A 26,358-nucleotide genomic window follows, 5' to 3' on the forward strand; every position below is an offset into this window, starting at 1 on the left:
GCTGCATATTTAAAGAGAATTTTGTTTTGAGGAGTTGTGAGAATTTGATGTTTATGCCATTTGGCCATGCAAATTTTCGGGATGATTTTCATTCGCTGGACAGGCACTGAAATGTCCGCTCCAAAAGGAACACTTTAACCAAGCATTCTTTATGTGGTCTTCAATTAATAAACAGGAATACGCCTTTCTAACCCTGTGGGTAATGATTTTTCTGTTTGCTGCTACTGTATGTAACCTAAATGAATGGGACATTTATATGCTGTCCTTTCATCTGAGATATCAAAGCACTTTATAAATATGGGCCAATTGGTCTGATGTGCAACCACTGAATTGTGGCATTCTCGAGGGTGGCATGCGGTTGACATTTTGGCTGGGAAAGCACATTTGAAAATCAGGAACTGTTGGTTTTCTCAGTTGGGATAGACTTAGAGGTGGGGTGAGACTATGTGAATTCATCTCTAACACATACCTGCCCCAGCGCTGGGAAGCAACACCACTGCCTCCTTTCCAGCAAAGTAAAGTATGGCTTTGGCTAAGGACATGACCAAAGCACCTTCCATTACTGTATCACTGATTTTAATCCAGCCCAAGACAGTGGCTCTCAAAAATTATTACCATATGGCAAGCTGGTGAATTGCCACAAGAAAATGTGCTTGGTGGTCCCAGATTAGTTTTGTATGGACAGGTGTCTACACCACAAAACCACCATTATAACTGCTATAACTACTGGGTTTCAGAAGGGAGATCCAGCACCGAGCAGGCACTGGTAGTACAAGTGATGCTTCTAGAGGTGGGATCCTGAGGCCAGAGAGATGAAGCTGTTTTCTTCTGTTGAAGTATTTCTTGGCACATGTGTCCACTACAGTTTCCTGAGCTGTCATTTAGCTTGTATGGTGCTCTTCATTGTTATTGTGGCACCTTCTCGCAGAAGACTTATCACTCCCCTGCTCCTACCCTGTTAAACAATGATCACAAAAAATGCCAGTGGGAAGTGTGTATCGAAGGAATAAAGTTCAGACCACACAAGTGGTCTTTAACTTCTTTTGTATGATTTGGAAAAAGCTCCAGGAATACAGGACTGGGAGAACCTTCTAGGTTAGTGATCCCAACCTCCTATATTGCAGGCCTCCACTTTGCCTAACTCTTTGGAAAATCTGACTCATTTCTAAAACTGTGGACAATCACCAGAAAGTTCATAAGCCTCCCATTTAGAAAAGGTGGCAAATCTGGTTTGCACTTTACTTCTTATGTTCTAATCAAAACTTGTAATGAGTTTTGCAACCATGGAGTTAAGAATTGCCGTGCCAGAGGGACAGAAGAATTAATGTCTTCTGGAGGGACAATTTGGGTGACTACAAAACCATGCCTTATAATCACTGAGGAATACAGCAGCTCAAGATTTTCTATCTGTCAGCTTTACCATTTCTTTCAAAAGGAATAGCTCTTATTTCTCATGTGGAATAAAACTAGCTGTGTATATCACAGAATCATAGAATCACAGAACAGCCTGTGTCACAAAGGCCCACAGTGCTCATCCAGCTCCAACCCCCTGCTGTGTGCAAGGTCACCAACCAGCAGCCCAGGCTGCCCAGAGCCACATCCAGCCTGGCCTTGAATGCCTGCAGGGATGGGGCATCCACAGCCTCCTTGGGCAATCGTAATTGAGAATATTTGAGGTGGGCAAGAAACTGTTATAACGAGGGCAAACCACCAGCAGGAGATCACAGTATTTTATCTAGAGAAGATACAGCCAAACTGTCCAAGAAGAATGAGCTTACTGCTTTTCCACACCATGAGAAAAATCTATTTAAATTCATCATCAAAACTAGGAAAATTTAGATTCCTTCCATGGGAAGATCAAATCTTGGGTAAGTAGCACTGCTTTGACACTACTCCTGCTTACCAATGTCAGGAATATAGGTCCACCTTTGCTCAGTGTATCTTGCAAGGATTTCTTAGAAAGTGTTACTTCAGGGCTGATCTCACTCCTACTGCATGGTGGATGAAATCTGTCTTTGCATAGGTTTTACCAGGCATTTCTGTTGAATTGGGTTTTCTGAGTCCAATTCAGCACTGGAAGAGGGAATGCACACAGCCCTTGTCTCTTGTGCAGATGTTATGTTGGTGAATGTTATTAAAACTGTGCTTGCAAACTTGTCTGCAAAGTACTTGGACTTGGTAGTACCTGGGAGGAAGTGAAATCTGGGATAAAGTAGAGCAAAGGCCAAACACTGACGTATTGAAAAGGATCAGCTCCAATGGTTTGCAGTATTTGGAGTAAACAACTGGGACATTTGAATGATTTTGTTTGCTTCTATTAAGAAGAAAGGAAGGAAAAAAAAATGGGACTTGCTGCAGAGTATGTTTTCTCAGCCTGTGGCTAAAATGGATCATTTCACACAGTATCTCTGCCACACATATAATAAAAACTCTGAATTCAAACAAAATATCAAGTGTGAATCTGCCATGCCTGGCAGACTCACTCCCTCCTGTGCTTCTGTAGTTCTCTAAGATAGGTGCAGTTGCTTTGTGGTTCTTCATCCAACTTTGTGCAGATTTATTTACAAGAGCTGCTTCCAAGATCGTGTAGTCTCCCAGCTACGTGTTTAAATGCTTTACTGAATTTGGGCCTTGGAAAGCAAGGAGAACTACCAAATTTGGGGCTGTCTCTTGACCCAAATTTCAAGCATCATGAAGATTGCACTACTTAGATTTCATTATAAATGACAAAATTCGGGATAATGACAATGTTGGTGTGCACGTCTTGGCTGACTCACAGCACTGCTCCACATTTGGATTTTGATGCAAGCCCCATCTCTAATTATAATGTCACAAGGACTGGCTGGGTGCTCTGCCTCTTTTTGACATGGTATGAAATGCTGAAAGTACTAGCTGCTGTGTGAGCTACCCAGGTATGACTTAGGGGTTTTGTAGCCATTTCTGAAAGTGGATTCTCTTTTACCACAGTCAGAGAGACCGACCAACAATGTTTTCTCTAAACGTGCTCCTTATCTCTATGCCAGTATAACCATTGTCTACAGAACAGATGCATAGATGGATACAGGGCTTTTCTTTTTCCTTTTAATTTGGAAGACTTAATTGTCTCCCTTTTAAGCTGGGATCCAGGTTGACTTCTCTTGTTGACTCATTTATGGACTTTGGGAGCAGTCCTACATCGTTGCTTTGCCCTCCTTTCTCTCTGCACATTCCCAGTGCTCTCTGGGCTCCCTCTGACCCTGCTCTCCGAATATTTCTGGGCAGCACAGTCTAACCAGCTGGATGTGTTCCTGGCATCCTTGTTGAAGATAAAATTCTGTCTTTTCATTTCTCATTTTCTTTCCATAAAGTTGATCAAGCAGCCCTTCTTTTACAGGGCAGCTGACCCTTTGGTCTTCCCTCCTTCTGGCATCCTGAAGATTCCTGAAGCTGTCAGAATTCCGCTCCCTCCTCTCTTTAAGTCAGTCCTGTGCAGGAATGAGAAGCTTCTCGGCTTACAGAGGAACTGTCCCAACCCAGTGCATGTATTGTGCCCTTATAAAGCTTTCTCTTTCCATTAGAAGACACCATTGGAGATATTGGTGATAGAGGTCATCCAAGACATGAGAGTGCTTCCAAACACAATCAGACCATGGGGTTACTTAAAGTTGGATGCTAGAGCCTGATATGTGCTCTTTGACTTGAGTTGCTCCCCTGTTTGCACGGTGCTGCACAAAGAGCATCCCTGCCATGGTGGGAGAGCTGCAGCCACTGCTACAAAACTGAGTGCTGAAGGCTTGTCATCCAAACCAGCAAAGCTGAAGGCAAACTGGAATCTTGTGGTATGAGTAATTGTGACCTCCTGTCCATCCACACAAAGCCACATGAAGCAAAATCTCCATGCATTCATTTTACTATCTATCTCCTTCTTTGGCCTTAGCCTGCCTGCCTCTTTGCTGTGTACAGCGCTTCAAATGGTGGCTTCTCATTTCATCAATTGACAAACACCATCCCCAAAACATTTCCAGGCACAGTCATTTTCTTTTCTCAGGTTTACTCAGAGGTTCTTACTGAGGTTTGCATTTTTTCCACGCATGTGCTGAGAATAAACCTGCCCTTACAATCTCATCTCTCACGCTGTGAGAAGTTTTGATCAAGTAATTCATAAGCAACTTTGTTTTCAGAGTCTTTTTCTGCAGCCATCCTGTCTCTGGATACTCACCCCTCCCTCTGCAGCAAACTGCCCTATTTACCAAATACCGCAGGACTTTCTGAACTGCAGCATTTCATTCCACGTCTTAAAGAGATTTTTCTCATTTAAAAATAATTTCACTGTGGTTTTACAGTCAGCGTGGCTCCCCCCAGAAAAACAAAGCAAAAAACCCCGCAGTCCTATTCCTTCTCCATCTCCCATGCTTACATTGGTGTAACAGCACTGGGGCCAATGGAATCATTCCTTTTTCCGACCAGTGGATATGAGGCTGAGCTCTGTAGCATGGGACATACTCAACACCTTGAAACAACCGCAGTGGGGGACTGGGCCAGAAAGGTCTCTCCATCTATCAAAAGTGATCTCAAAATGTTCCTTCACCTTCCATCTCTCAAACAGAAGAACGTAGGCATCTGCCAGAAGGACGCAACCATTTCGGTGTGAAATCTAGCAATGCGTTTGACACCGAGAACAAGGCAGAAGAGGCACAACGGAGCCCTTCAGGAATGTAAGCAAGAAATACAACATCCAGATGAATTCAGTGTTACTGTTTGCCTCGTGGAAAGGCTTGGGAAGCCCAGCCAAATGCAGGGCTCCGGTCTCAAAGATTGCATCCCAGTGACAAACAGCAACCAGAGCACAGGGCCAGCATGAACGGAGCCAGGCAGAGCTAAAATATCCCTGCTGGAGCATGGTCCCATGGGGCCACTGTTATGTCTTACCAGAAACAAAGAGACGAGCACATTTCCAGTCTCAAAGGCTTCTCTGTCCCATTAAGGAAAACTCCAGACTACAATTAGGAAAAAAAAAAAAAAAAAAAACACAAAAAAAAAACAACACACAAGAAAAAGAGACGCAACCCCAGTGAGCCAGTTTGCATCCAAAAGGCAGCCTAAAAAAAGAGAGCACGCTCCCAGGAGAAGGCTGTGAGCACCCTTTGGGGCTCGTGGCTCTGGTTACCTCGCTCAGGAGAGTGGGAGTGTGTCCCCATTGGGACTATCCCACAGCTACGGCCGGAGCCCCCGGGTAAATATTGACACAGCAGCGGCTGAATCACTGCTTCCTGCCCTGCCGAGGTGTCTCTTCCACCCAGCGTGCAGCCAAGCCCACCCTGCACAGCCCAAAATATCAGATGGAAGTTGGCACCAAGGGATGCAAGGGACAAGAGTGCCTCTGTTTGTGTAGGGCTGACGTGTCTGTTTGCTCTTGAGCGGGCAAATGTGGTCTCTGGGCAGTTATTCAGGAGGAGTGGCAGCAGGAATGGTTGATAGACAACAGAGCTGTTCCTCCACCCTTGGCATACGCCTCACACCCCAAAGTCTTTGACTGCTGGTACAAGGTATTGTGCTATGCACAGTTCATAGCAAAGGGTGGCCCTGGGTTCGTGAAATCTGTGCACTCACGTGCATTGTAGCGTTAGTTAACATGTGAGAAGAGACAGGGAGAAGATGCAGTCCCTGTTTTCCAACTGTTGTCAGCTCAGAATTCAGCCACGAGGCACTGTGATCTGGATCATAGAACCATAGAATGGCCTGTGTCACAAAGGCCCACAGTGCTCACCCAGCTCCAACCCCCTGCTGTGTGCAGGGTCACCAACCAGCAGCCCAGGCTGCCCAGAGCCACATCCAGCCTGGCCTTGAATGCCTGCAGGGATGGGGCATCCACAGCCTCCTTGGGCAACCTGTTGCAGTTCATACCCCAGATCTGTTCGGATCAGAACCCAAGGGCAAAACATGGAGAAGGCTCAGGCACCAGGAGGTGGTGACCACCAGCTGGAGCTGTCAGTGGTGTCACCCACGGCTGGGCAGCTACTGGCACATGTAATCCAGTGGGAAGAGGAGGAAGCTGAGGCTACAGCTGTAGAACAGGTCTGGGTTTCATTTCAAGTCTGCTGCAGATTTCCTTCCTAGTTTCCAGCCTGTAACACAGAGATGATACATTCCTCCTTCATGGAGCTGCACCAGGCCGTGTTTGAAGGTTTCAGGACTGATTGAAGATCTAAGAGAAAAAAAGGTTGTGTAAGTGCAAGAGCATATGCTATGGATGTCTTTATGTATATGAGAGGCACTGTATTTATATATTTCAAACCTGGCACTGTGTTACATTTTCGTTCCCCAGTACAAAGGCAAATGCATTCCAAACAAAGCAATGTTGTTTCAACAAAGCAAGGGTTGAAATCTCTCCAGGGCTTCATTCTGTCTCATTTAGATCGGGCATAAGATCTTAAAGCAGAGTTTAGCGGTCGGCCGATCATGTTCCTCTGGGAAATGACAGAGTGGTAATTCAAAAAGGGTAGTGAAGTACAGCATTGTCTTGGTCTGCAGGACTGTTCTTCAATAAAACCGGAGGCTCACCCCGCTTACAGGAGAACATTTTGTTCCAAAGGAGTTGTGGCTCTTCACTAAACAAAAGAATTCACCTCCGGCTAGACTTGGGTGTAAAATGAAAATGTTCTTGGAGACAAAATGTCTCTGTGAAGACAGTATTTCCATGATTCCTGCCACGACTGCCTGGGCATATCTAGCAGCTGAAATGAAAGTTAGGACAAGAGGTGTATCTTCGGGGCACTGGTTCTGCCTTGGCCATGTGTTACAAACCCTGGGAGAGGGTTTCAGTTGATATAGGAGCCTCAAGAAGTCAGTAAACGTGGTGTCCTGTATGGCCATGGGCTGGCACTCACCCACTCTGCACCTAGCACCCAGATCAGATCATAAGTAAATCGTTTCCCAAAAGCCTTTCCTTGGAGTAAACAAGTTATCCCACATCTGTCACAGGTGATTAGGAAAGAATCGCCAGGTTTATAATGCAAAGACTTAGGAGAGTTACCTCTTCCCCTCCAGCCTTCTCAGCACACTCCAATAAGTTCACAAAGAGATGCAGTAGGGTCATCTGGAGAAGTAACTCATGTCCAGACTGGTATAACTCAGGTGTTCAGGTGTGGCTGTGGCTGTGGACAATCCCACTGAAAGCATCTCATTGCACAGGCTGTGGGTAGACCCACTGGGATGTAGCTTTTTCATTAATCAGCCCAAAAGGAGCCACACATTGTAGGCAACAGAGGCCTGTCCACTGCTGGCTGTACCACGTCCTTGTTGAGCTCTCTATTGGAACCTGAAATCTCATTGACTCATGTGTACTGAATTTCCAGTCCTGACTCACTGGCTACAAAACCCATAAGATTGCATCGTTTGTCTTGCATTTTTCCTGGGGGAAAAAAAGAATAGTATAGTATTGTAACATAACTACGTTTGATTAAGAAATATTTGAATTGCCTTGGAAAGCTCCATAACATGTATAAAGAAATTAAATGAATCTCCTTCAGCAAATAAAGAAAAATGTCCCAATTTTCTGGGTTTCTTTCTATGGAGTTCTTGACTGCATCAGCCTTTGGGTTTAGAGCAAATGATACACCTCCTGTCTCCTCTTCCATATCACTTAGTACCTGCTGGAGCTCTGAAACCAGATGATCATTATGGTCCTTTTCAACCCAAGCCATTCCATATGATCCATATGATCAGGATTATTCTAGAGCCATATGTGGCAGGAAATGCAATGGAGGAAGGTACAAAGAGCAGACAGACAGATGGTTATAGGCAATGTGCAATCCAGTTCACTGGTACCAAAAACCTGCTGCGTAAATGGAAATACTTCCTCAGATAGTGCAAAAACAACCTGAGAAACTAACTGGTATAGCAATTGAGACCAAAATCTTTTCAAAGAAAAAGAAGAAGAAGAAAGAAAAAAAGGGTAAATGAAAAAGAAAAGGAAAGCAGTTGGGATGTTTACGATGCTAATAGGAACATAATAAGAGCATTTAGAAACACAATAGTTTTTATTAAGGAAAGAAAACAAGACTTTCAGAGGAATTAAGCTCAATGGAAGAGCTATCTGCTTGAAGATAGGAAAAGCCTTGTGGGTTTCTCTCTGAGGTAGCTGACTCAAAAAGGTAACTGAGCACCAACTTTGCTTCTGAATGCAATTGTTGTCCTTTTTGATCCTGATCTTAAATCAAATTTGATAGCCTAAATGGTGTAAAAGGTGACTGTGAGCAATGTAAACATCTCTTCTTGGCTAAAAACCTGATTCACTAATGGCACATCAGAGAAGTTTCCTGTGGCAGAGCATGACATTGCTGATATTGAATGGTCATGGGTAGCTTCCTTTGCTGCAGCAGTTACTGACCACTCCTGGAGGCAGCATGGAAGACCAATGGGATTTCTGATCAGCTGCTATGCTTCCACCTCCAAACTGTTTCTTCTGGCTCTGTGCATGTAGTTGGCATTCTTATTTCAGTTTCAGAGAACCCAACCTTCCTTCCCACCAGTTCTCCAACCTCAGCAAGGTGCTGGGAAGGCGAATACATATGGAGGGAGAGGAGAGCGTGCCCTTGCAGGGCTACAGTAAGAATGGCAGCCTTAAGCAGAAGAGAATTTCCTGCTTTGCCTTATTTCTGTGCTGCAAGGAAGTGGGAAAGAGAATATCCTCAACTGAAGAAGTCACATCAGAACAGGAGGAGGGTAAAGGAGGCATCAGAGGGCTGTGCTGGCAATGTCAGCTGATGGGGAAGATGAAAGTGGGCTCTGCTCCTGGCTCCATCGTGGGACCCTGCCAGGCGTTTCATTTTTCATGTGTTCCAGTCTGGCCCCATACGCTGCAGCCTGCGTGAGGCTCATCTGTGCAACGCTTTGAGCACAGCAGGAGCAATGTGTTAGGCAACAAATGCTGTCAAGAGGAATTGCCTGCTTCCCAACAGCGCTGCCATCTTAATGCCTACGTTCTCCTTCCTCGCCTCTCCTTGCGGAGAGGTCAGCGCATCCATGGGGACTATGCTGTTGTATGAAGCAGAAGGAGCTTCAACAAGTTTGGATTTGACCTAAAGGTGTTGAAGAAGGACCTCAGGTTCTTGGAAAATCTGGTCCCCAGTGAGCATAAAATAAATGCACATTTTGTCAGGAAGTGAAGAAAGTCTCACTGAAATTAAGCCAGGGACAAAGATGAAACAGCAGATGGCCCATGACAAACTGTGAGAACACATTTGTTCGCATGAGATAGGAGTAAGTGTGTACTCATAACAGACTGTTACTCAAGAAATTTTGAAACAATACAACTCCACAGGAGTCATAATGTGATTAGTCATGTAAAGACAGTCCCAGCAGCCCTGGTGTGCTGTACCTGAAAGAAGGGACACAGACACCAAAATAGAAGAAAATATTAATGAAGGGGAAAAAAAAAAAAAAAAAAAAGAATGCCAAGAAGATGCACAAGTTTACGGAGCCAGAAAATCTTTCTGTTGCTCCAAAACTCAAAAGGGAATTGAAATCCTCAGAGCAGCTCGAGGGTTGTTATGAGGATTCTTAAAAAGCAAGGAGCCCAAAGAAGGAGCCTGGCTGAAGTGACTCAACCAATAAACTTTTAATCTGACAGCAGAGAAACAGAGTCCTTTTGGTGGAAGGTCTCAGCCTCAGACTTTGCCACATGCTCCATGTAACCAACAATTATTTCTAAAATACCACCCCACCCCCCCCGGTCCCTTTTTTTTTTTTTCTTATTTTTTTTTTTTATTTTTTTTTTTTTTTTTTAAATCAAGGGAGTGATGGGTGAGTTGAGTTTCAAATCTGGAAGAATAGGGACTGGTTTGGAATGTGCTTTCTCAAATCAGTATTTCACACCAGACCTCTGAGTCTGGGTAGGCATATTTAACTACAATAAGTCACTTGATTTTCCATAAAGATTCTGATACGTGTAATTTCCATACACTCAGGATAGAAATGTGCTTTTCTTCATTTTCAAAATACTTAACAATAAATTTGCCTGATGGTTTTATGAATTTTACATGCACTCCTAAGCTTCTCACCCAAAAATCATGCAAGTGTTCACAGCCCTTATTTACTTGGCTCCTTGCGAAACTGGGTGCTTGACACAGTGTCTGAAGTCAGACTCAGTTTCTGAAACCAATGCTGTGTCCAATAGTGTCTGTATCCAGTGCTGAAGTTGCATCCCCTCTCAGCTTGAACTGCACCTTGACTACAGACAAGCAGTGCGAACCAGCATCACTCGGTATCCAAATCAAAACTGAGCAGCACAAAAGCATTGGCTTTTGAGAGGTCAGATCCAGATTCCAGAGATGGAATTTGTCCACGCAAAACAAGTACCACCCTTGCTTAGGTAAATGCTGCTGTTGGACTCATTAACCACAAGCTGTCAGGACTTCAGTTTCACTTCTCAAAGAAGAAGGCAGGAGTATATATTTAGACTTTCTTGGGATGCAGCTGCAGTGCCAAGTGGGAGTACACACATGTGCTCGAGCTCACAGGCACACGCACACACTGTGAGCTTAAGAGCTAACTGAGAAACTAGATCAGATAGAGCAGTGCACAAAGGGCTCCTGCAGGCTGCTGCGTCACTGCAGAGACTGATTGACTCATTTCAGCATCTGAACATCCTTTGTCTTTGAAATGGGCCACCTGATCAGCGATGACTCACTTGGATCACAATCACCTTCTAAACCTCCAGCTCATCTCTTGAAGTGATGTGGGAGCCCATCTCCACTCCCTTGCACCTTATCCCTCACCTGTGTGGCTTTATGCCTTTCCTGGAAATACAGAGGCAACATCATTCACCTACAATTCTGATACGATAGGAACTTATTCCAAAGTATTGCAGAATCATAGAATGGCTTGTGTTGGAAAGGACCTCAAAGACCATTTAGTTCCATGCAGAGCCACGGGCAGGGTTGCCACCCACCAGATTACTTATATCCAAATCCCCAACTTCAGCCATCTAGTATTTAGTTTGCCCAATTAAGATAGGTGACATGGTCCTACGAGAAGCACTGTGGGAGGAGAGACACCCCCTGAGCACTCCACAGCATGATTGTCACATCGCTCTTAAGGACACAGAGCTTGGGACAGTTTGTCCCTGGAGGTGCTTCTGTCTCTGCTGGAGCCCAGCAGGCTGGCTCCCACTAGATGCAAGATTAAACAGCTGAAGTGAGCCGAGTTGAATCTCATGCAGATGTCAGTCAGTGGAAAATCATGTCCTTGCTTTCCCTCAAGGTTTCTCCTCCACAGACCTTTCCCTTGTTGGCTGACAAAAGACTAAGAAATCAGTTTGCGGCAGTTTGACTGTAAGGCAGATAAAATCAGTAGCCAAACAAAAGCAGCTAAGATAGCCAAGACTGCTTGAGAAGTTAAATTCATGTTCTTCTCATACAGATGAACTCATTTTTAAACATTCCATTTTCCCCATTCTCACAGGGCAACCCATTAATCTTGAGGTAGCATCCATCATCATGGGCAGGCAGCATGGCAGGAAATCCTCTCCTGGGGGTGCTCGTCACCTCTCCCTCATTACTGCATCACCTGGTCTGTTTCCTCAGAGATCCCGATATCCTTAAGTTCTGTCAGTGATGGCAGCACTGAAGTATTTCCCTCATACTTGCAAATGGGGAACACAAAGATGTGCAACTGAGTTCTCTCCAGGAGATCCATAGTAAATCAGGAGGTAGCATCTCATTTTTGGGCATATGGAGCAGAAGTCCTCTTTTGAAATGTAGGCATTTGCATACATGGCATCCACAGCTGAATTAGTCATCCAAAGGCACACCCAACTTTATTTATATTCAGCAAGGAGATAAGGACACTTTGAGAATATAGACACAATTAGACAGGATGCTCAGTAGAATTTCTGTCAGGAACAGAAATAGGTATTCTCTTCTTGGCACCCTTTTGACATGGAAGGTTGGACCAGATGATATGGAGGAAGCAAAGTGAACAGTTGTTGTGATGTGTTGTAACTTTAAGATAAATCAAAAAAAGCTGGAAGAGGGAGATAAGTAAAATTGTCCTGTTTTAAATGCTAAGCAATTATGTTAGCTTGCTGACATGCCCTGTCATGGTTAGGAGGATGACAAGGCTGTGGCTTGTTTGCACTGCATCTGGAAGGACTGCAGCTAAGAGGAAGAGCCTTTGGTGATGAGATTTTTGCCTCTTTTTTTGTCTGTGTTCGTTAATTCTCTTTGTGTTCTATTGCTGATCGTACTTTAGCAGTGCAAGAATCAGTTCTGACAGTTATTTGTCACAGTGCTAAACCAGATTATCTCCAAGTCTCTTGAGCTTCCTCTGCTCTTTAGCATATGGAAGAATGTTACACTGAATTTGGTTTGTTTGGCCAGTGTAGACAGGGATTAGCCACACTATATATGGACCATAAACACCGTTCTGGTTAACACTACAGTTGAGCCAAACCTGAAACTTTCATCTCACTCTTTGCAAACTTTGGTGGTTTGGATGGAAATGGAACCTGGATTTTAACTGTGCTTTATTTTTGTTTTTGTTTTGCAAAACCCAAACCCGATCAATAACAGTTTTCAAAACCAACTTCCAGCATCCTTAGCCCACCTCCAGCGAGCAGGAATCAATTGCCCGTGTAGGCAGGGACTTGGCGTTGGGATGAGAGCCAATACACGAAGGAAGGAAGCTGTTTCAGGCAACTTGCAGTAACTTTCCGTAAGGATTGGAGTGACATAAGAGCATGCCAAGCGTTGTGTCTTAATCCCTCCAACCAACATGTGCATCTGTTTAGGGAAATCATAGTGGCCTCATATAGAACAAAGATGGACTTCTGTAGGCTGCATGCTTAACTGGTTCAGTTAAGACAAGGAAAAGCCTTTGTTTGCTTTTCACCGTCACTTTACTATCTGAAATATCAAACCAGCCTGTAATGGAAATGAATTTCTCACATCAGACTTTTTAGATGCCAGAAATAATAATAGTACGGTGTTAACACCTCAGTATTTGGCTTTCTCTAGGTTGTCTTAGCCTAGATAAATCTATTAATTTGTGTCTTTGTATCCACTGCAGGGCTTTAAAATTTGCACTTAATTGCAGCAGAAGTAGTTTTCAAATTCATTTGTCTTATGCTGACCATTCTTGTAGCATCTCACCACCTTCTGTGTAAAGCACTCCCAAGGCTAAAATAAAGGTCCTTCACATGGAATGGTAATTCCATGTATGCAGACCTTTGAGGCTGTTGAAAAACTGATGTTTTCTAACATGTTCCTGGCTTTTCAAATCATTATAAAAGTAGGATCCTCCTTACCATGCAGTGTTTACCAACTGGGCACATTGGGTACAGCACCTTGGAATACAGCATGTCTTGCCAAGGCTTTGCGTATTCCCCAGAGACTGCTCTATCATCCTACACTGTATACAGTGGACTTGATCCAAGAACAAATGTTTCTAATGAGTTCAGTGGAAATTGGAGGTCTACTGTACTGCATGTAGACTGGCGTATTTGTCAAGCTGGGATGCACAGCATGAACAGTTTCTTTCTCAGTCTCTGCTTTGTTGAATTTTGTAACTGAAACTGCTAAATACTTACAGGGAGGGATCTGTATATAAGTTGAATTGGGTAAACTGTCATGCTTCCATGCACAAAAGTTAAATTATTGAAGACATTAAGCCTCCAACTAGCTTTTGCTGCTTCTGGTGTTGACTTGTCCAATCAAACCAGAAGGCTGAAAACTGGAATCTTCTATGAAGCAATGATTAAATTTGCCTCCAGCAGGTGACATGCGGCCCTCACGTCTCCATGGGAGATCTGTGTCAGTTAGGACATGACCATTCTGTGAGTGGCCAGGAATACACAGTAGGTAATTCAGCAGTTAATACCTGTCTACAACTTGTCAGTGAGAAAAATGTTGAATTCTGCCCATAGGCTGAAGAATGAGAGTGGAACTGAAATGTTTATTTAAATGTTAAGTTGCATGTTTCCATACAGCAGTTGCTTTGAGTTCACTTCCTTCTTTCTAATTGTCCTATAGAAAGTATCACTAGCAGATAACGAAAGTCTTCCATGTGTAAAAATACCGAGTCCCACCAAAGTTATGACAACAGTCCATACATATAAGTAGCTGATGTTACTCAAGGCTCATGACATGTCTTCCTTGCAGACTCAGACCCTTGTACACCTGATGCTCCACCTGCTGCCACTTCTCCACCAACTTCAGAAGAACTCGGACCTTTCACTGGACCAGCATCACCCTCTTCTTCCTCTGATCCCGGTACTGCATCATTTTCACCCCCGCTACCTGCTTGCATTGCAGCCTTGCATACCAAACCACCTCCTATTCCACCACCGCCGCCAGCTGCTACTGGCACAGTTCTCCCTGGACTCCCTTCTATTCCCGCACCACCTGCCTCTACTTCATCCCTGCACCCTGGACTTTATCTGCCAGTCGTCCCACCCAGCAGTGCCACCCACCTCATCAACTGGCTGCCCTTCTTGGCTTCAGCAACACTTGCCACCATCCGTGGGAAGGAGGAGGATCAGCTGCCTGTGGGAACATGCTCCTTGGAAAGCGTGAAGCGAAGCAACAGTGCACCCCCACCGCCCTCCCACGATGACAGCCACCATGCTGCATCCGTGGAAGACAGGGCTCCAGAAGCTGCTTCCCTGCCAGCGGCTTCCCATGCCGTGCCCTCCAGCTCTGAGCAGGGATCAGCAAACGTGAGTGACATCCTGGCAGAGCTGCGGACCATGAATGGCCACTTGTCTGTCATTGCCCGAGCCCTGACACAGCTGGCATCGTCACTGGCACCGCAGCAAGGCACACGTGGCACCCCACCTTAGTGCTGGATGCCCATCCTGCTCATCGGGATGGCATTGGCCGGGGACAACCCACAGTGGAGATATAGAGGGAGACCCTACACAAACCTGCCCGTGTGATCTATGCTGTTTCACTGTGCTCACTGACACGTGCCAAGACAAACCCCAGTGTTTTTCCTTTATTATTTGTTTGTTTATTTCCTCCTTGTAAACGTCTGCATATATTAAAAAGTTTTTGTGGTATTGTTAATAAAACTGTTTATATTCCTTGCATTTCTTTCAGATGGGCTCACTCCCTTCCTCTCACCCATGAACCACATGAACGCTTGCAGAAATTGGTGAGGTCTTGCACAGAAAAGGGGGAGAATCTGAAGTGGTGAGGAGTTACCCATGATAAAATGCACCCAGAGGTGACGAAACCTCTCAGAGCAAAATGGGGGGACACAGAAAAGAAAGTATACAGTAAAAATTGGAAACAAAAATCCAGTTTCTCTCAGGCCAAGCTGCATGGCGCAGCTCTGCTAAAGCTGGAGCACTTCCCAGCACTTTATTTCTCAGGGGTAATTGTAATTACCAACACAGATAAGGGCTGTGATAGATTGTACAAAATATGATGTGAAGTAGTTTGATCTCAGGAGCTACCAAAGTGCCTCTTCAGATTTTTGTCCTTCAAGTGAATGAACAGAAGGCAGAAGAGTGCTTGGCTGGAGTCTAACAGGTTTACTTGCCACTGGGGACTGGGGTTCTTCAAGGGCACGAATGAGCCAAGTTAATTTACAGCAATTAGACTGATACATGTGGGTTGATCCTAATGTTTCAACATCTTCTTCCTTCTGCCAAGCTGCAGTGTCTTGCCTAAAGATGGCACCAAGGGTGTGAAACCTCAGACAGTCCTCATAGTGGATAGTCAACACTAGAGGTGTGGGAAATGATGGAAGTCTAAGAGAGGTTGGAAGGGACCTTGAAGGCCACCCAGTTCCAGCCCTCTGCTATGGGAAGAGACACTCCCTACAAGACCATGTTGCATAGAGCCCCTTCCAACCTGGCCTTGAGCATCTCCAGGGATAGGCAGCCTGTTTCAGCGGAGAGCTCTTGAGTGAATCTAGACTTCATACCTACAAAATCTGTGAGCTGAAGGGCAGCTGGTGAGGTACCCTTGGCTGCTGCTTGGCTTGTCCAAGGCACTGGAGCTGAGTGCCCAGTATGTGGATGTGCTTGGTGCTATGGACCTGCAGTATGCACAGAGCTATTTTATGCATCTCAGCCACGGTCTGCCCAAAGAACAAACATCCAGCATCCAAACCAAAATATTTTCCTGACAACAGGCCAAGCATGGGGCCATTAGATGCTGAGCCAGGCTATGTGATCAGTCTTTCATCCCAGAGAGTTAAGAGGAACTGAGTGCTCGTAGCAATCAAGAGGCAAGAAAGCCCTCTGTGAAGTTCTGTGTGAGCTCACCTTAATTTAGCTGTGCAGCTCTCAGATATCAGGATCTGAGGCCATCTCCCGGAAAAACCCAGACAGACAGATTGTTAGATAAGATAAAAGAGGAAGTATTCTGTCTATCTGCAAATATTTCTGTTACAGATGAGCCTAAGCCACAAAGACTGAATGAATATACAAACTTCCCCAAAGCTCAGGTGTATTTGAATTTGAGGTTTTGGTTACTGTACATATATTTGTATATAAACCTATCCATATTTTTCTGCCTGTGAAAGACAAAGCAACTGCACTGTTCAGTCAAGTTTGTTTCTAGGGTTGATCAGATTTTTTTCTTCTGATGTGTTTTGTGAAAAGAAAGATGTTTTGTAGATGCCTTCCAGTACCTAAAGGGAGCCTAAAAACAGGAGGGGAGTCAACTCTTTACAAGGGCAGATAACAGCAGGACAAGGGGAAATGGATTGGAGTTGAAGGAGGGCAGATTGAGGTTGGATGTCAGGGGGAAGTTCTTTACTCTGAGAGTGGTGAGGTGCTGGAACAGCTGCCCAGAGAGGCTGTGGATGCCCCGTCCATCCCTGGAGGTGTTCAAGGCCAGGTTGGATGGGGCCCTGGGCAGCCTGGGCTGGTATCAATGTGGAGGTTGGTGGCCCTGCCTGTGGTGGGGGGTTGGAGCTTCGTGATTCTTGAGGTCCTTTCCAACTCAAGCCATTCTATGGCCTTCATTATCTCTCAGCGCCAGTGTTTTAAATAAAATGAGATAAAGGGAATGGCTTAGAAACAGTTTGGCTTTTGATTTGGCTACTGTAGCTTCTAGAGAATTAAAAGAACAAAAAGCAAGGGGAAAGTTATCAATTTCCCCAATTCTATAAGAAAATATACAACTAGAAAGAATGGGGAAAGCTGTATGGTTAAAAAAATAAGGAACCATTTTCACTTTTAACCAGTTTTCTCTCTTTCAATTTAACACAGTAGTAATTAACTATAATATTTTCTGTCTCTTGGTACAACATGTCTGGTAAGGATGAGTGCAATTTTACTTGTTTATCCTGTTGTTTTCAAAGCTATTGATGCTTTATCAACTGATGTTAGAGAAGGTTTCATTCAGGTGTGTAAGGGATTAGGGAACACTTTCCATGACATGTAAATCTTTATAATGTAAGAAGTTGTGAGTGTATAATTTATATACTCAGCTGTGAAGGCAATGCTCTTCTTTCTCAATAAAATGCCACAATTCCAATCCAGCTGGCAGGGAGGGAAAGGAGCTCTTCCTGAGGCTCTTACAAAAAGAACTGAGATGTTTGTGGTCCCACAGCCAAGGCTTTAGATGCTGAGTACTGGATGCTGTCTAGTCTCCAAGCTGTCTGGTCCTGCGGCAACCTGGCAACAAAGCAGGACAAGCACCCATAGCCAGAACCAGAGACTTTCAGAGGTATTTGGCAGCCCCTGCTGGCTCTCACACGGGTGCAGTAACTGGCTGGAGAGCCACCAAGGCGGCCTGTCAGCAGGCAGGGTCCCCTGAAGCGAGCGGGACTGTGGGGCTCAGGGCTGATGTTGGCAGAGTCATAGAATCAGAGAAGCACAGAATGGTTTGGGTTGGAAGGACCTTCAAGGCCACCCAGCTCCAACATTCTGCCCTGGGCAGGGCCACCTTCCACTAAATCAGGTTTGCCCAAAGTCCCACGTTCAGTCCGCCAGAGAAGTGGCACCAAGGGGCCAAATGAAGAGTCCTGCCCCAGGGCACCCCATTCAGTAAGGCACATTATTCTCTATTCAGCAAATTCCATTGACTTCTACCCCTTAGGAATTATTGTATTCCTTCGACTTGCCCCACTCAAGCACTGTAGGACATGAGTGGCTGTGCTTCTTGGCTTTTGTTTGCAGCCAACCAAGGCATTACTCTCTTTGCTATTTGTTTTGATTCAGAGAGCAAAAGGCCATAAGATGTATTGTTTGGGTGTGTGTTCAAAGGGTAGAAAAGTGCTCAACCTTTTGGTTCTGTTAAATTACTAGAAAATAATTTATTTGCTGTTATTTGCGAAGGGTGAGGGCAGCAGCTTATGGGGCAAGATTTATTATACAGCTGACAGATGATACTTACTGAAAAGATATCAGATGAGCAAAACTTCAAGGCAAGAGGCACGTTTGCTACTTAGAGTCAGTATGGGTGAGTGCTTACACCCCCTTGGGGCTGCACCATCAAACCCCTCAGCACAAAGATCTCATCTTTCACATCTGCCATGTAAACAAATACTGAGGATGGGCTGCACATCACCACACTTTCATATCCAAATTTGCTTTTGGAGGTTTCTGGTTCCTCTACAGTCAAGCAGAGGCAAGGGCTTTCAGTGTGTGATTGATCCTTGCCTGAGAAAGGTATTTAAAATTAGTGGGATGAATTGCCTCCTGGAAGCATCCATCCCTCTCCCCTGGCTACAGACAACAAGTTTAAGCCAGATGCTTAACTTCCAGATGGCGAGAGGTAAATGGAGTGAATCCTCTGCTTGGTAATTGCAGTTTGTTTCCAGCGGGTGAAGCTTTAGTATACCACATTTATTTGAGCCTTGATCGATGTGTGAGGAGCTGGAAGAGGGGAACTGGGAGCTCAGGAGAATAAGACTGACAGTGAAACTGGAAACTCTGCAAAATATCCATCTCCAGCTCTGGGCCAGGAGAATTATCCTGCGGGACTCCAGGTCATTGCTTTCTCCCAGAGATTCAGCTCCTCAGGATGCGGGGCTGGAAGCTAAGCAGCTTTATGGGATTTCAGTGATGTGCTCAGTGTCTGCTGCTACAGCAGGAATTATTTAAGGATGCAGCAGACTGTACAATATTGTATGAGACTGCAACTCAAGAAGGTGGGAGAATTCACGGGTTTACCCAGGAGGAATAGGAGAACAGGAGGTTTTTCCCTTTGTTTTCTCTAGCACATACCATGCTTCCAATATTTGTACACATATTCACCGTAAGGACACTCAAATCCTCCAGTAAAATAACTTAGAAAGAAGCAGTGGTAGGGAGTGTATTCCTCTGTGATAGCCCAGCTGTGTGGAAATGAACTCCTTCCTACAGACAAGATGGATCTTTGGCATAGCTTTGACTGGGATGCCAGATACAGTCACCATCTGCAGATGCTCCTGTGGACACCCATCTCTGCCCACAAAGCTGTATGGCTGGTGTGCCTCCAGCTTCCTCCCAGGCCTTTCACTACAGCATTTTGTAGAATTCTTTGGGTTTCCATTCGATTTATTTCAGTCCATGAGCAGCCTGCCAGGACACCTGTATCAGGAGAATGGTTGCACCCTTAACCACAAGGCTGTATCTCAAGCCCACAGCTGCAGGCTTGGTGGTAGCTGCTCATTAGATGCCGTGGGGCAGAAGACTTTGCAGTGCTGGGGTGAGCAAGGCTGTCCCTCAGCAGTCATGTTGGTGTGTGGTGGTGCACTGCTTGGGATGGGTGGCTGAGACACCCTGCCAGTGACCAAACCACACACTTCACACACATCCTTTGGGCTGGGAAACCCTCTGCTCATGTAACACAATATTAACTTCACTTTGGGCTGGGGACCATTGAGGTAGGCAGCATTGCCCACAGCTGAGCTGGGACCCTGCTCTCACATTACTCAATATGCAAGCTAAAAGGCATTGTATTTTTGCTTTCTCTGATGCTTCGGGTAATTTCCCTGGTGAGATTTTCTTTTCTTTTGCTGTGCCGTGGCAGATACTAAAGTGGCAGACATGGTGATTCTTCTCTTAGCCTTGAACAGGCAGGCTGTAAGACAAAAGGCAGTTGGCACTGCTCCTGAAGGAAATAAAGCTGACATACTCTGGGCCAGGTTCTCAGCTGGCATGAATAGACGAGATCCCATCTTTTGTCCTGGGTGCACCATGGTGCTGAGCAATGCTGTCCAGCTGTTGCTCCATAGCCCTCATTGCTCTGTGCATGTATACTGTACACTTTCAGGGCAAGGACTGTATTTTGGTTCTGCCGTGGTGAAAAGCTCAGCACAGGAGGGGATTTTAAGAGCCATAACATCAACAATATTTATTAATAGCAAGCATTATCACGAAACTGAAATCTTCGTCTCAACGAAGAGGAATTCAGTAATGTAGAAGTTAGAGAGAGAAAAGGATACCACAACCCTTTGCTGGGTTTTGCTGCAGGCTCTTGCTCTAAAAAAAGCTGGGCAGTAACTTCTCACTACTGCTTTTGCTTGTGGAAGTGGTTCCCAGGCACTTGCTATACATCGCATAATGTCGACATCTGATGTGATCCACATTGCTCCCGTCTACCACTCGGTCTGGATTTCCCATTTATCTTGAACCTTGGCTGAAATCTCAGTTTATTCAGAGAAAGATCTTATTGGAACAGTCTTCGTGAAGAGCTTTACTGCTTGTAACTGTCATTCAAAACATATTTTGTATGAAAAAAAATGTGGATTTGGGCCAGCTGAAGCACTTGATGATTCATGTTGAATGCAACAAATTGTTTTTGTCACTAAACAAAAATAAGAGGTCCTGAAACAGATTGAAAAATGCCTAATACAGTATTTCAAAATATTTATCTTATTAAAGATATTAAAATCAGGTCAGTAGTTCAGGAATTACTTGAAGAATTTTGTTTCATTTGCACTGCTACTTCATCCACTTCCTCAACTTCTTTTTGACTATTGATCAATAAAGAATGACATTTCTTCCCCCAGTTGGCAGAATCAGAACACCAGACACTCATGGCTCTGCTGGCAGAATGCACTGAGTTCTGAAGTTCACTTGGCCATTTCAGAGCTGAAATCCAGACCTCGTGGTTTCTTCCTTATTCTCCAAGGTAACCAAAGTGTTGGTGGCACAAATCTGGTGTCCCATAGCCCATGCTAGATGACACCAGTGAAGTGGCTTTGCTCGCTAACCTTGACTGGAAACAGAGCTCATGGTGATACAGACTTTTGTAGGACTTTGAGTTTTGATTGTCAATCCAGACTAATTTGATCTTTTCCATACAGGACCCTATTCTGTGTGTTTCACTTAATGATGGTATATGTTGGACTTTTCAAGCCATACCAACTGATGTGATGAACGTTACAAGGAGGATACTCATTTTTTTCCCTTTCAAAATGGGGTGATTTGGGTATTTAACTTCAATCCTGTATTGACTATTGCTCTTAGGAGGTAAAGAAGTCATTATTTTTGAAGTGCATAGGGCTTGAGTCAATCAAACCGTTGTTTTCTCTGATGGAAGTAAAGGGTCTGAGGTGGAGAGAAGTGAAGAGCTGACTAGAAGGTTTAAACTGAAGTAGTGGGATGAATGTGAGCCAAGGAAAATTTAGGCTGCACATCAGGAAAATTTTCCTAACAAGGAGGTCTATTACGACGTGGAATGGTCCCCCGAGGGAAATGGGGGAAGCTGACTAGACAAAGCAATGAAGAACACATTGTAGGGAGCAGCCTTGAAATAGTTGGAGTATGGACCAAGTGACCTAAGTGTATTTTCCATCTCTAATTTCCCTGAGTCAACCGTTAGAAACATGCACTGTGCAGTACATGACTCCAGTGCTCAGCCACATCAGTGCTGCTTTGGGAAGACTTGCCACAGAGCCCATCCTCAAAACACAGAAGGCAGCAGTGCTCTGACAGCCAGAAATCTTTCCTGGGCTCTGCCATGTGCAGGCACTTTGTGCTGGTACCTGTGGTGTTCATTGAGTCGTTTTCATTCTTCAGCTTTATTTTTCTGTGCTCTGAATTCTTCCTTCTTACCTTGTAATTTCTGTGTGTGTGCAGAAACAACCAAGTTGCTATCACACTTTTCTCTGAGAGAATTGGTGTAAGTTTGCTTGGCCACACCATTTGACACTAATTCAAGCAACAAAGAGAGCAGATGGAGAGGGGGATTTTTTCAGCACCTGGTGATGCCCATGTGACAGCTAACACACTGGCAAACACCCAGGATCAAGAAACTTCAGATGCCAAAACAGCTCACAGTGCAGCTGTGATGTGCTCCGTTTCCCTACACACTGAGAGTGGTGAGGTGCTGGAACAGCTGCCCAGAGAGGCTGTGGATGCCCCGTCCATCCCTGGAGGTGTTCAGGGCCAGGTTGGATGGGGCCCTGGGCTTATATTCAATGTGGAAGTTGGTGGCCCTGCCTGTGGTGGAGCGTTGGAGCATCATGATTCTGTGATTCTGTGATTATTATTTGATTTTTATTGAACATGCAGAAGTGATACCTTTCTCTACAATATTTTTTTTTCCCACAACTTTTTTGCATTCACGTATCTACCTTTTAAGGTCTGCAGTCAGTTCTCACTGAGTTGGGCTGCTTACTCTCCTCCATGAAGCAGCCCTTTCGTTGTTAGATGTCAGTGCATTCGTGCATGAATAGTAGAAATAGATGCGACTTTGGTCTGCAGACCTCAACACGGATGAGTGCTACTGCAAAGACGATCTGAACCCAACTTGTGCAAATGAAGCCTACATGAGAAATTGTCCCTCCAGTCTCATGCACAGTACATAGAATGTGTTCTATAATGTACCTGCTACTTTTTACTAATGCGTGTTCCTGGACAAAAGTTAAACTAAGGATCAATACAGCAACTCCAGCAAATGTGTAGCAGAAAAGGCCCTTCATGGTCTAGCCTATATTCTCAATCAGTTCCTTCTCAGATGAGAAATAAGCCAAAGAAAAATGTATTTTTCCCTACTATGGGAATATTGATATTTTGAACTTTTGTTCTGGTCTTTGGTCTTGGGTTGGAAGGGACCTCACCGCTCTCACTGTAAAGAACTTCCCCCTGAAATGATAAGTTATGACTGTTTGGAAAAACTGTGGGACAAGACAGAACAAATATCGCCTGCAGGGAAAGAAACGTCAATGTTAGCAACACCTCCATCAGCACCACCTCCTTTGTACCAGTTCCTGTCTAGCCAGGAACTAATTTCTTTACAGTTACTGAAGCAGAGTAACCACAAATCAAACTGTAGGAAAATGATAACCTGCTGAACTCCACAGGGGCCTCTCGAGTGGGTTTGGTGACATCTGAGCTTTGCTTAGACAGTTGTGAAATGTCTAATGTGGGCCAGTCAATCAGGCTTTGCCCCTGAGCTTGTCATTTTCAGAGATGAAGTGGGAATAAAAAAAATAAAATAATAATAATAAAAAAACCAACACAAATAGCCAAAAAATCAAAACTGTTTTGAAATTATTTATAGGTAAAAGTTGGATATTTCTTGGAAGGAGACATTAGAAACTCTTAATATATTATGAGAATATGAAGCATGAGGTGGAGTATAAAGTGCACAGAGAAACACCATTTGTGGGAGTTTTTCAGTTATGTTCCATTGGCTCAGGCAGCACCTTACCAAAATGAAACTTAACAGACCAATAAATATAGCAGCACTGGGCAAAAAAAAGAAGAAGAAATCATACTAAACTCTGATTATGCTGACATCAGCTGGCCTATAAATTATCACCCAGCAAAAACTATCAAGATGTGAAAAAAAAACCATCCCACATCTCCATTCTGGGATGAAAAAAAAATAATAAAAAATGGCTTGGAGACATTCCAGCATAATAATTCTTATGCATATACATACACATATATAATTATTGTGATCATTTACAGGTCTGTCCATTTGGCTGGTTTCTTTTCTGGACTTGCTTTGTACTCACTGGTCGGCAGAAGAAGATTTCAATTTTTAAGAAGTTGAGCATCTTTGACTGGCTGAAAGACATACTAAAGCATCTGGCCCACGTCCTTGGTGAGCACAAAGCACTGTGTTCGTACCAAAGTTGAGGTGTCCAATCTAATTTATATTAGCTAAGTATATTGCCCAAACTGTCTTTGAATAGTTTACTCTTTGCTGTAGCCAGTCATGCTGCAGACTGCCATGGCTGCACTGATTTCTAGGAAGATCTGAAAATTCATGCTGAATGAAGGACAGTCATTACAACAGAGATAATGATCTGGGAGGTTTCTGGTAGTTCTTGGAAATCCCAGGGGAATCCCCTTGATGTTGTTTCTTTCTGCAACTGCACTGCAACTCGCTGCAGAAAACTTGCTGCAATGGTGGGTTGGACTGGAAGGTCTCTACCCAACCCTTCTGTTCTCTGACCTGTGATTCTGTGATTACTTTATGGGGAGATTTCAGAATAGATAGCAGCAAATATTGCAGACCATGTGAATCAAATGGGAAGAAGAAAGACACATTTCAATATGATCTGCCCTGTGTAAGTGTATAAACAGGAGAGGGAATGGCTGTTTGTCTGACTTAGTTAAGGATAGAGGTTTGGTAAAGCCTGCGTTCTGCATGCAGGATGACTTGGAACAAAACACTTTGCCTTTGCAAAGCATCTGCAGCAGCTGTACTGCCCAGGAGCCTGATCTCATTATCGTAACTTGGGAGCATGGCACCGTGTTGGTAGATGTTTCTAGAAGCACAGTTATGAGTGGAGAATCTTCACAACATGGGGTGGCAGAAATGGTTTTTGGTCTGCACAATAGGCTGGTGAATAAAGTGCTTTCCTGGAAGAAAAGCTGAGCTCCCATCATTGCTTGGTCTGAGAGATCCTATTTCCCATGGCCTCCAAATGGCTTTAGAGTGCTGGTGCAAAGCACGCTCTGTTACAACTCTTGAAGAGAAAAAATAAATGGCTTTTGACTTTTGTTTCACACAGAAGACATGGCATTCATATGAGAAAGAGACTGCAGGATTCCCACTCTTTTTTTAGTGGGTTTTCTTTAAAAATTCTGTTTGTTTTTTGTTTTGTTTTGTTTTGTTTTTTAATTGGTTCTTGGTTCATTTCCTGGACTTTTCTTCTCCTGCTTGACCCTGTTGCTCTGCCTGATGTTTGCCATTCAAGGTAGGTAGCCAGAGATCTGCTGCTGATAAATAGGTAGCCATGAGCAAGAATTGAGACTTCTCATATAGCAAGATTTTTGGTATAGCCTCACTGGGGTTTGTTGGAGGACTGCTACTTCTAGGAACTTGTCACTTGCAGACCTGATAGCCAAAGAGAAGCACCTGGAAGTCAGTTTAGGTGGTATCAATACATGCACGTCACACCAAATGTGATGGCTGAGTAGCTTCTACATTGGGGTTCCGAACCTCCACTTTCTGAAAAATCATAACTGGAGGAAAAAAGATCATGAGAAATCAGTTTATTGTGTGTTCCCTTTGTCTGAAAGATGTTATCACTGTACCACGAATACCCTTCTACCATCGCTTTGGGTGACTCCTGAGAGTAGCAGTGGCTCAGACTGAGAGTGTGCCACCCACTGAGTCATGGGTATTGCTTCCTGTTGGCACAGCTCTCCTCTGGTCAGAGCGCTCTTCTGCTGAGCCTTCCTCACTTCTTATGAGCAGAAAGCAGAAGTGATGTGAGTCACCTCACAAGACCACCTGCAAAATTCTTCTCCTGTGGTCTTGACCCAGATGCCTCCTGTTAATGGTTTATCTTCAGGATCTTGTTCAAAGGGAGTGATTCTTTCTTCAAGACTAATTTCCTATGGGGTATCAATAAATGCCACAAGTATGAGGGCCCGTATCCCAGATGCCCCCAAATTCTCAAATTTATCATCTTTACAGAATCCTTGCCAGTGCTGTTATTAATCTACAGTGAAATAAAATCAATTTTAAGGAATTTGACCACATATTAAACATTTTCTGTTTGACTACAATTCAAATGACTTTCACACTCCCCTTCAATAATGTATATTCAAAACAATTTTCCATCTTCTACTCCATATCCCCAAGCTTAGAATACTAAGGTGTCTTATATTCTGGCTTCAATTCCCACTGTCTTTCTAAATCCTTTCTTTATATCATCAGTTATTTGCTGAAGTCACATGGAGGTGACAGCCTTTGCAATTGGAAGGACTGCCAGCCTTGGAAGTTGGTAGCATATAGTTCTCCACCATGTTCGAATTTGTAACTTCAAACCAAATATTCAGAAAGAAAATATTCACCTCCTCCACACTGCCAGAACCTGCACAACACAGGTCTGCCAGCATCGCGCACCCAGAGCTCTGGGACTTGTGAATGAACCTGGAACTTTTGTACAAGTCGTAATGTGAGAGGAAGCAGAACAAAAATTGGCTTTCATCTCTTATACTCATCAGATGTGGGACAGCTTCCA

The 26,358-nt window shown here is 44.2% G+C and overlaps 1 protein-coding gene across 1 annotated transcript in view; it reads left to right on the plus strand.

Annotated features, from left to right (window-relative positions):
* Positions 1–15,067, plus strand: part of RUNX2 (RUNX family transcription factor 2) — a 141,400-nt gene extending 126,333 nt beyond the window's left edge. Inside the window, exon 5 of the mRNA XM_015859907.2 lies at positions 14,139–15,067. Coding sequence (XP_015715393.1) covers positions 14,139–14,818 — 680 coding nt within the window. The 3' untranslated portion in view covers positions 14,819–15,067. The remainder of the gene's footprint in view (positions 1–14,138) is intronic.
* The last annotated feature ends 11,291 nt before the right edge of the window (positions 15,068–26,358 follow it).

The sequence above is a fragment of the Coturnix japonica genome, chromosome 3 (genome assembly GCF_001577835.2).
Source record: "Coturnix japonica isolate 7356 chromosome 3, Coturnix japonica 2.1, whole genome shotgun sequence".
Classification (NCBI taxonomy): Eukaryota; Metazoa; Chordata; class Aves; order Galliformes; family Phasianidae; genus Coturnix; species Coturnix japonica.